This window comes from Scaptodrosophila lebanonensis, unplaced genomic scaffold (assembly GCF_003285725.1).
Source record: "Scaptodrosophila lebanonensis strain 11010-0011.00,11010-0021.00 unplaced genomic scaffold, SlebRS2 tig00000142-arrow-arrow-pilon, whole genome shotgun sequence".
In the NCBI taxonomy this organism is placed as follows: domain Eukaryota; kingdom Metazoa; phylum Arthropoda; class Insecta; order Diptera; family Drosophilidae; genus Scaptodrosophila; species Scaptodrosophila lebanonensis.
In genome coordinates this window covers 1642483-1653848 of record NW_022060589.1, presented here as the reverse complement: position 1 = coordinate 1653848, position 11366 = coordinate 1642483, and the positions used below count along the sequence as shown (strand labels likewise).

General features: G+C 41.9%; 1 protein-coding gene and 2 pseudogenes across 1 annotated transcript; 1 reads left to right on the top strand and 2 right to left on the bottom strand.

The window, feature by feature from the left end:
• Positions 1 to 337: 337 nt before the first annotated feature.
• LOC115629336 lies at positions 338 to 850 on the top strand (annotated as a pseudogene).
• A 987-nt stretch (positions 851 to 1837) lies between these two features.
• Positions 1838 to 2578, bottom strand: LOC115629375 (annotated as a pseudogene).
• A 369-nt stretch (positions 2579 to 2947) lies between these two features.
• On the bottom strand, positions 2948 to 10878 carry LOC115629354 (ATP-binding cassette sub-family A member 3-like). Its single transcript, XM_030525805.1, has 10 exons — positions 10648 to 10878; positions 9321 to 9834; positions 7017 to 8429; positions 6621 to 6921; positions 5530 to 6465; positions 4628 to 4895; positions 4392 to 4568; positions 3675 to 4334; positions 3219 to 3611; positions 2948 to 3153 (listed from the first exon to the last, which is right to left on the bottom strand). The coding sequence occupies exons 1-10, from the start codon at positions 10809 to 10811 to the stop codon at positions 2976 to 2978; spliced, it is 5004 nt and encodes a 1667-aa protein (XP_030381665.1). The 5' UTR covers positions 10812 to 10878; the 3' UTR covers positions 2948 to 2975.
• Between the last annotated feature and the right edge of the window lie 488 nt (positions 10879 to 11366).

Sequence of the window (11366 nt, the reverse complement as noted above, 5' to 3'; positions counted from 1 at the left end):
TACATTTGTACGCATAGTTATCTGAAATATTGTTGATAGAGAACTCATGCAGCTTGGCCTTTTTGAACAAGAGAATGATATCGCAGCCCCTCTCTCTGAGATATCTTTATGAGGAGAATATTAGGTCAAAAGACCAGAGGAGTAATCACAGAAGAATAGGCAGATGGATGTATATACTATACATAGGAGAACTTTATTTACAGATTTGTAAATCAAGTCACGAACTGTCAAAGTGTTGAGAGTAAAATAAAAATTGTTTAGGTATAGCTGCGTCTCGTTTTGTCACATCTGTTCTATTCAAATGCTTCAAAATCATTCAGTTCAAATTTTCCCCAAAATGTTGTCAGCCAGCAGAACGTGCCTGGGGATTATCGGCGGTGCGGTTGGCGCACTCGTGATTGGATACTGCATCTACTTTGATCGGCGTCGTCGCTCTGATCCCGATTACAAGAAGAAGGTGCATCAGCGTCGTCAACGCGAAGCTGAACGGGAAGCGGAGCACAGACGCAAGGCAGGCAGCAATGGCAGAAGCTCAATGCCCGACCTGAACGACGAGGAGGCCATGGAGCGCTATTTCCTGCAGGAGATTAAGGCGGGCGAGCTCCTAATTGGACAGGGTCAGGTGAACGAGGGTCTCGATCATTTGGCCTGTGCAATTGCGGTCTGCTCGCAGCCAGTGCCCCTGGTCCAGATGTTGCAGTCGACGTTACCACCGCAAGTGTTCCAAACGCTCGTCTTCAAGCTGCGCGAGATGAGTATGGGCCACAGCGACTCGGATGGCAATGAGCTGAGCACTGAGCCATCGAGTGGCGAGCCGTCGGGCAGTTTTCTGGGCATAGACATCGAGTGATGCGCATACACACACTTCCACTAACTAGCCCAACCACAGTAGAGAAGAGTTTCGGCTTCAAATTTTCAAAAGGTGTTTTGTTTCTTATGAGCAAATAAAATTTACAGACTATTTAATTGGCATCAATTCTTATACAAGCTGATACCATCTCTGCTCTGATGGTTGGGTGTGTCCTAAGGATAAGGGAATAAAATGAGAATAAGGTTGAGGGGAACGGCACATCCATGCTTAGGCGACTCGGCGCTATCCAGTCCATCCATCTGTGACCGGCACACATGATTTGCTCTCGAACTTCCTCTACGAGCACCGCTTTGGGCCGTACTACGTGGAGCCGATTGTGGCCGGATTGGACTCCGTTTCATTGGAGCCGTTCGTTTGCCACCTGGACCTTTTCGGTTGTCCCAACACATGCGATTCCTTTGCCGGGTCCGGCACTTATTACAAACAGCTGTACAGAATGTGCGAAAGCCTTTGGCGCCCGAATTTGAATCACAACGAATTGTTTAATGTCATTGCTCGGGCCATAGTATCCGCCTGTAGTCCGGATGCCATAAGCGCTTTTGGTTTCACAGCCATGACGTCATGGATGAGGACAAGATTACTGAGCACGTGGTGAAGACTAAATGAATACTACCTTAATAACAATTTATTTTGATTCAATTTAGTCACGAAACACTTAATACACGAATGTTCTACGAGGAAGAAAGTTGACAAACGTCCCGCATCTGTTATTTCGAGCCTTCCAAATAGAAGCTGCTCCTTTAAGTACAGGGCCAAACAGCTCCGACACACAGTTCCTGTTCACACAGTTCAGAGCCCTTCATGAATCTCACCAGCTCCTCTAGAGAAACACCTGCAATACTATCCAGTCCTTAAGGTACACGGCTATCCACTGGGAGTTCAAACCCTTTAGCAGTTTGCCAAATCGTACAAATCTCTCTCTGATCGAAAGACACTATGCCAGCACAAAAGTTCATTTAGTCAGCATTTTATGGTCAAGAATTGAACATTTATTTTGGACGCTCAAAAATGTCTTGCAGTTAATAATTTTGCATCTATTAATTTGGCCAGGAAGGAAGGAAGGAAGGAAGCTCCGTGGATATCAAACGAAACAAACAATGAATTTACGTTCAGAAAAGTTTGGTTCTCTCTGGATACGTGCTCTACTCGATCTCTGGCACTGGCATCAAAATAGCAGAGTGTACAGGTTCGGTCTGTGTCGAGCTAGTGGTTTCCGAGCTTGCCCCAGACTCCATTTCGCTCTCGCTGTGCCGCTTGCTGATCTCCTGTAATTTGGCCACGAAGGTCTGCAACGCCTCCGGCGGCAATGTTGATTGGAGCATTTCCATAAACGGGATCGGCTGGGAGCAGGCCATCATAGCCTTCACGAAATGATCGAGACCGTCGCCCAGACGCTCGTTTGCAATCATTAGCTCGCCCAGTTTCATTTGGTGGAGAAAGTAATTCTCCATGGCCTCGGTGTCGTTGCTGTCCGGCATTGGCATCTCCTCGATGCCAAAGTTATGGACGGTCTTCCGTCTGTTTGCTTCGCGCCAACGGCGCTCGCGTATCTTTCTTTTATAGTCGGGATCAGCGCGACGTTGGTAATCGAAGTATATGCAATAGCCGATAAAGATCGCACTGGCCGCTCCTCCACAAATGCCCATAATCGTTTTGTTTGTTAATGGAAACATTTTGAGCAAATTCTATGAGAATTTTTTTGGAGTTGGTTATGGTTGTTCGAATGAATGTGAGAATGGAAATGATTTGGTCTGCACTGACAGTTTCAAATTTGGTTGAGTATCTGTTGAAACATGTTCTCGCTTACTATGATCTCAGGCTGTTTAATATGAGCATTGGAAATGCTGGCAACACATTGTTGATGACACGATACGAGAGTCGCCGACTTTCATGAATGAATGTAGTCACAAGTCAATCGAACACCATATTTATGGGGTCCAAGAATCATTGCATTAGAGTTGGACTTTAGTTGAGAGAGGAGACGGGGGCAGAGTATGCTAAAATTCATTCCCAAAATGAGTTTAATTGAGAGTTCAGTGAAACATTTTTTAATTTTCGAACAATATGTAATTTTGTTATTTTGAATAAAATGGCTCTTCGCCCATCATTTTTGATCATGTGCAAACTTTATAAAGATTTCCTGGAGAGACGTCTGGGCAATGGAGTAACTCAATATTTGCAGCTTCTCACGATTTTTCTCAAGATAGCCAAAAATTTCAGACCATTTGACATCTTTGTTGGGCAAATGCATTGTGACCATGCCGCGATAGCCGTTTCGTTCTCTAAAGAGGTGGATGCTGATTTAGTAAAGTGCGTTTGATTGTTAGTCGTATTGAACCACACTTACACTACTTGTATATCGGGAAATTTCTCAGTGAAATTTTTCACCACTTTATCGATTAAGGCCTCTAAATTATCGCTGCCATCTTCAGTTTTATTTGATTTCACTGTTTCTTGCGATGTGGACGGACTGTCTGGCTTGTCCACCTTGTCCACCTTTTTGTCTGGCTTTGTTGGTGAAGCAGACCCACGCTTTTTTTTCTCATCCGCCTTTTTGTCCCGCTTCGTCGATCGCTCGTGGTCGCCGTGTTTGTTTTCGCCGCTTGTAGAACTGCTGATAGCGTTGCTGGTCGTGGCCTCTTCCTCTTCCTCTGACTGTATAGGGGTAGTAGCCAAGCTTCTAGAAGCTGATTTACTTTTTCCAATGTCCGGCTGATCTGGCCGCGCTTGGCTTTCCCTCCTAATATATGTTTCATCAAAGCGGATGTATGAGTACGAAAGTGCTAAATGATTCAAAACTCACTTCATGTTTGCCTTGGCCCTGTCCAACTCATCCTTGTCGCTCACTTTAATCTGAATAACCATGCCCATGCTGAAACGGCTTTTTATGTGCTGGAGGGAGCCCAGGCAACAAAACTGGCCGTTCACCATAATGGCTAAGCGCGAGCAGAGTGCCTCGCACTCCTCCATGCTGTGTGAGGTAAGCAATAGCGATTTACCGCAATCCCGGATGCGTGTCAGAACGTCCCAGATTTCACGCGTCGCAGCCGGATCAATGCCTGTCGTAGGCTCGTCGAGGCACATTAATGTTGATCCCAGGGCGCACAGAGCGCTAGTAAATTTTCGTTTTGTGCCGCCGCTGTAATTACGGACCAGCTTGTCCAGATGCTCCCGAAATTGAAAATACTTAGCCACTTGCTCCACCAAATTATTGATATCCGCTTTTTGGACGCGATGCAGCTGGAAAACTATATGCAGACTCTCACGTCCTGTCAAAAAGTTCCAATACGTATCAACTTGGGGACAGTAGCCGACATGTCTTAAGGCTTTTCTCGCATTCGATTTAACGCTGATCCCCTTGATATATATGTTGCCGCTGTCGATCAACTGCTCGCCAACGATCATGTTAAAGGTGCTAGTTTTTCCGGCACCATTTAATCCAAGTAGCCCGAAGCACTCATATCTATTGGAAGAACCATATCAAACGCAACCAATCGATGCGCTACTGCATCTTACTTACGCCTTTACGGCCAGCGAAATTTCGCGCACAGCTACCAACTTTCCATATGCCTTTACTGCGTGATCAAGCACAAGATTTTGAGCCTCAATATCCTCCTCAGTCATCTCTGAAACACGCTTCTCCTCTTTTAATACATCCTTATCCTTTTCCTTAGTGTCTGCTAGTGCAGCCACAGACCTAACAACCGCAATCACAAATATGAATGAGCTTTAGGAAAGGTTTTCAGAACTACCCACCAAGTATTAGGCTTCAGTTTTCCAAGGCAGTATTGCAACCGTCTCGAATATACAGAGAGGAGCATCAATATTGCAAAGTAAAGAATAGCTTCTATCAATAAAAAATGTATTGGTCTCCATGTCATAATTGATTTTAGGTCGTCTTTGCATCCCTTCTGATTATCCACACATTGATCAGATTGCAATTTGTTAATGTTTTCTGCTATTATTCCACTGCTTTCGGCCAATGCATACATCGGATGCATCATCAAAATGGCAGCAATGTTATCTAAAACAGGATATTTTTGAAGGGAAGCCTGCACAACTGAATGAATAATTATACCTGAAGGTAACAAAATGAAGTTGGTATAAAAAAAACAAGAAAGAACGCTACAGTCGATCAAGGCTGACAGTGAAATACCCTGTACCCACACTAACTTCCGGCACTGTGTTTGTGGTCGTAGTACAGCAGTGAAGTTGTTTCACTAATAACTTTTCCGATAAAAACCGATGTGAAACGAATTTAATACAACAGTAGATTATTGTACAAGTATATAGATTACAGTCGCAAAGCTTGGCTTATAAAACTTTCAAAATACGGTCAGTTTTGGCGTGTGGAGGGGGGAAAATTAATAAAATTAAAATAAGCTCGTCCTTTCTGAGACCTCTCGATACCAAGTTTGGTCATTCCAGCGTTTATAGTTTTTGAGATCCTTATGTTCTCCCAGACGAACGGACAGACGGACGGACAGACGGACGTACATATCTACATCGATTCGTCTCGTCATGCGGATTAAGAATAAAAATACTTTATGGGGTCGGAGATGCTTCCTTCTGCATTTTACATACTTTTCACAAACCTAATATACCTTTTTTGCCTTAGGGGTACAGGGTATAAGAAGCATGTCATGTGCTGGACTCACCGATTAATAAATTCAGAATACTATAGACGATAAAGGCTGCGGTTGACAACTTAAAAAGCATAGAGTTCAGATAAGTAAACGGTAGCCCCGCCAGGCCGAACAAAATAAGAAGGATTACTATATCAAACAGGAAGCTCTGAGAATCAATCAATAAAATGATGACAAATACTAATGCTATGGCCAAATAAATTAGATAGTCCCATACAAAGTGCGTCAGCCAGTAGTTCCAATAGGCCAAACCGCTGACAATCTGCAGCAATTTGGTCTGTGAATAACGTTCTGCAACGGGCAATATGATGAAGACGGCGATATCAAACGCCATTATTAATGTCACAGATGCAAATATAGAACTTAATTTAACCGGTGATTCTCTCTTAATTGGCCTATTCGTAATCCCGATTTCCATATCATCCCCAACTAGGACCTTGGCAATAGCATTATAGAGAAGATTGTGAGAAATAGGAAGAGAGTGAGCCTGGGCTGGGTTTATCCAAGCTAGCATCAATTTGTCTGTAATTGTAGCTCCCCCGACACATGATTTTTTAAATGCTTTCAATTTGTCTTTGATTAGATCTTTCGTATATTCATCAATTTCAGAATCCATACTCTTTATTTTGGCCCCCTTGCTCTCTGCGAGCGACTTGTAACGCTCCGCTATCGATTTGAATGGCTCTTTGGTGGCTGTTGTATGAAACATTACCATCGCATTGCTGAATAGTGTTAAATCCAATTTTAACGATTCTTTTTCTGATGGCAATAGTTTTCCGATTATTTCAGTAAGCAAAAATATTGCTACTGGCAGCAACGTAAGTGTCAGAAATATGCCCTTTTTCCGATAGGTGTGCAGTATTTTCTTCCGCATCATGGGTGGAAAGTGATCGCAGCACATACACTTCCTCCCTTCCTTTTTCTTTATATCGTCCCTTATCTGAAAGCCTGAGAGCCCCGTTAAAAGAAAACTCGCATTTTGTGTTATTAGAGATGGGCACGGCAGTATAACTCACTGCTGTTAGATTAATTAAAGCGTGGATAGCCTTAAAAAAGGTAAGATTCTTTCTCTAGAAATGCCCAGCTCTTGCATCTACACTCACCAGTCTGTGAACCCCACGTAGTTGCTTTTCCAGAGTCATCTGGAAGTTTGTTTTTTGTCATACCGATTGTCATAAAAGCATCCGCTAACGTTGAGGGACTCAGACCGAAGCCATATAATCGTAGGTCCTCCAGATTTTTCTCCAGATCCTTAAACATATTCTCAAACTTGGAGGTTTCCTGTGGTGGAAGGCGATATATGAGGTCCGTACCCACAGTGCGTTCCAGAGTGATTTTGGGAATATAACGTTTCAGAAATGTTGTAACTTTGTCTACATCACAGTCCTCCAGCTGTACGCATATCTATTGAGAAGTAGGGGGTACAGTCGTTGTAATCAATCCTTAACTAAATCGGATTACTAAAAAGAGTAAGAACTCTGAAGATAGGATCAACTTACCAGTCGATAGCCTGCACTAATATTTTGTTGCATAAAGAACGTAGTGCCATATCCACGCAGTTCGCCATCGCCCATTATGGCTACGCGATCGGCCAATACTTCTGCCTCGTCCATATAGTGTGTGGTTAGCAGAATGCACCGTCCGGTTTTCTCCTTCTGCAGAACACTCCACAGATCATGACGCGCCGATGGGTCCAATCCAGTGCTGGGCTCATCGCAGAACACCACGCGCGTGTTACCGCAGAGGGCACAGCATATTGAGAGTTTGCGCTTCATACCACCGGAAAGTTGTCGTGATCGGACCATGGCCTTTGATTTGAGGTCTAATAAAAGCACATACTTTTGAATCTGTTTGTTAGTTTCGTTTTTCTCCAGGCCCTTTATCGTACAAAAGAACTTAATGTGCTGCTCCACTGTCAGATCATCGAAGAGGACATTATGTTGTGGGCAGATACTGAGCGAGTTACGCGCCTTTTCTGGAGCCGTAGCCATATCGTAGCCATTGATTATCACCCGCCCAGACGTGGGCTTATAAGTTCCAGTCATCATCATTATAGTTGTCGTCTTTCCAGCTCCGTTGTGGCCCAGCAGGACTGTAAGCTCATCTTCGTACAGGTTCAATGAAAAATTCTTAACAACTTTGATGCCATGGAAGGACTTTGTCAAATGCTGGGCCTGCACAATTATCGTCTTCCCTTTTGGCCCAGCCTCAAAATTTTGTTCAATACTTTCTCTACGCACATCCACCCCTTTTTCCTCATCCCAATCGCCATTTTTGTCATCTCCAGGCTCTCGACGCGGACACCAAAACTTGCGCGTGAACGGGAAGTTCCATTTTCTAGATATGCCAATATTTCCGGGACGTATTTGCTCAAAGTACAAGCACAGAATCACATTTATCAGAGACCCTAGGAGCATTAGAATCATTACAGTTCCTACTGATAAGCTCTCTCTAATAGGCGTAAACAATGTGCCAACTCCCAATTTTTTCCTACTGCGCTCAAAATCTTGCACTGTTGTAAATGCCCAACACATACCACTATTCAAAAGTAGACACTCGATAATCTTTGCTATATCGGGAGCATTATATGGTGTAGCTATGTAGGGAACATATTGAGCAATGTATAGCAAATAACATACCAAAATTCCCCTCATGGTGCTCATGAAAATGGCGCTTATTAAAAAAGCGAAACTTATGATGTGTATTAAATACACCAGCAGGATAAGCAGAATAACTACAGAGCTGGTAAAAACAAATGGTCCTATCACTACCCAAACTAACGCAACCACAACTGCCCCTATGCTCAAAAATAGAAACCACTTTATGAACCAGGCCAGCCAGTGTAGCCAGACTGCCACACCCATTATTGCCAGAGTCACCTTTAGCTGTTTATTCTTCTCCACCAACAAGGTCTGAAAGAAAATCAATGAATGCCAGTGCATTCATAAGATTATGATTACTGATAAGAAGGAAATATAATAAATTTATAATGTGAGTCCTCATCAGTGTCCTTATAATTGTTCCTCATGAGCTTTTAATGAGCCTACGACTCAGAGTGATGACTTCAATTCGAGAACACGCATTGCAAGTCGAGTTTCTCACTACAATGGGACAGGATGGTTCCTATTGATGGTTTGCTAACTTGTCAGCCCAATGGGCAACTAAATCCTGAAGCTGACAAAGAAACTAAGTAAAGGCTGATTATACTCGCTACTTGAAATGTACAAGAGTATATTAGGTTTGCGGGAGGTGAACAATTTAACAGGCAGAAGATGGAGGTGTGGCAGACTCCACAAAGTATTTATATTCTTGATCACCATGACCAGACGAGTCGATATTGTCCTGTCTGTCTGTCCGTTCGTATTACCACCTGGATCTCAGAAATGTTAAGAGATAAAGACACCGAATTTTGCACACAGATACCCTATGTGTGTACGCTACACAAGTTTGCTTAATTGTTTTGAATCACCCCCCTACTTCCCCCTTTGGAATCACCGTTCGTATAAGCCCCTATATCTCGGATACTATAGGGACACCAAACTTTAGTCAAAGATGCCTTATGTGAATACGCAGAAAATGTGTATTACGGAATTTTTATAAGAATAAATCAAATTTTGATCTCCAAAGCTAACTTGAACCAAGATGTATTGGTTATATGATTGGACTAAGTATTTCAAGCGGTCTGCTTGGTTTGGTTTTAAAGACAATATCTTCTATGGTATTGGATCAATCAGTGTGTGATTAAAAGGATTCATAATGATGTGTTTACTCACAAAAGAACAAACATGTTGGCGTCTACGTACCTGAGCAACGCATGCGCAAGGATATGCATGTATTACAAATAGGAAAAAGGCGGCCGTCTTTATAAATGTTCCCCGAAAATCATCTACTGCAGTATGAGCGAGTGGGAAATATTGCATTAAAACAGTGGGTATAGTCTTGCCAGGTGACTTTTCCCTCAGCAATTCTCTACTCAAAGTGTCCTGCACGGCTAGAAAACCAGAGCAATAGATGCTTAAGCAGAAATCATCAAAAGGCATCAGAGCATCATCTTTAGATTCAGTGACGTCCGGTTGTATTGTCATGGATGGAAAAGACAAGGTAATATCAATCTTGGAGGGAAACTCCTTCATATCAGTGAGCGCATTATCAAACGCAATGCCGGCAGTATACAGCCTACTCTTCAGACGATTCGCCCACTCGAGGTCATTGTCAAAACCTGTTAAGTCTGTTAACTTCAGTGTTTCCGCAGCCTTCTTAACTACGCGTTCGATACGTGGATTCTTCGGTGAGTATATGACGGATTCCAAACGTGTACTATTAAATGAAGTTAGATTAATCGGCAATGCATATAATTGTATATAGATTGTTGTATTAGACTATCAATATATTTTGCAAATTAATATCCGCTTATTTAAAGCTACATTTGAGAGACTTAGCTATGAAGATTAAGTGATTTTAGGATTATTTCTCTATCGTATTGTATTCCCGTAATTCGTGATTGCGGCTAATTATGATTTGGAAGCTGTTTGGTAACTACATCCCGTCAGTGATTATGTGTCTGTATGTTAAGTTGATCATGATTGCTCAATTCTAAAGAAAGTTATAGTCATAAATAAAATCGCTACCCATGCTCTGCCCGCAGCTGTTGTTGTTGTTGTTGTTGCTGCTTCCGTTCAACTTTGTGCTGCATACATACACGCATATAAACAAGCAGAGACACGATTCTGGTGTAAATTTATTCTACTGAAATTGTACATAAACACTTATGTATGTACGCAGGTGTTGAATATTTTATATATAATTTAATTAACTAATTAAATTAATTACATTTTTTAAGTACTTTTTTAGTTTTCTTTTTTTGTGGAGAGTACAGGGTATTTTACGATCGGGCTTGCTCGACCGTAGCGTTCTACTTGTATCTTGTTTTTTCATTAACTGGATAATCCATCTCTTTTTAACATTCCTTCTGGCTTAGAAACAAGCCAAATAAGATAGTGTGGGGAAGTTAGAATTTACAATAAAACTGACCAACTTGGACCATAGCGACCAAAGACTTTTTAAGGCGAGTCCTTAAAAAATGGTCAGAATCCTTTTAGAAATTCATGTGTTAAGCATATATATACATACAATATTCTTTCCTTTACAACATCCGCGGGGAATGGCGCAGTAGGTAAAATTTGTACCTCTGAACCGGTATCCATTAAATTCACAAGGCTTCCCAAAAGGCCTATTAGCACTGCAACCACAAGCGGCAATATTATTGCTAAGCTCAACTGACACTTGTGCGCCATCTGTACGACTATATTCTTCCAGATCAGTACTCCAAGCTTTCTAAAGTTATTTCGGTTCTTCCCCTGCGGTTGCGTCTTGGCTGGCGACATTTTCAACAGTGTGTGTAAAAAGCAAACAAATATATGTTTTGACAAGAAACAAGTATTTCGATAATATTTGCTTAGACACTTGTCTCCCATTTTTAACCGATTTCAAAAAAGAGGAGGTTATCAATTCGTCTGTATTTTTTTTTATTTTTATTTTTTTATATTTGTTACCTCGGTACACTCGACTGGGTGAACTGTTTTTAATGGTTCTTATACCATTTGAAAGCTGGTGCTTCCAGAATGGTCCCATATAAATTTAGTCCAATTCTGACAATGTCATCCATGAGAAAACAGCATAAGTCTTAAATTTGTATTAAGTATGTGCAAGACAAATGAACGAATAACTTTTTATCACGATAACCGATTACGATGATTCTTTTTTTATTGGAAAGGATGTACTTTAAGGGTACTTTGATGAGAGTTTGGTTAGGTTCTGCAAACGAGGATGTTCTCAATTCGACTGTATTG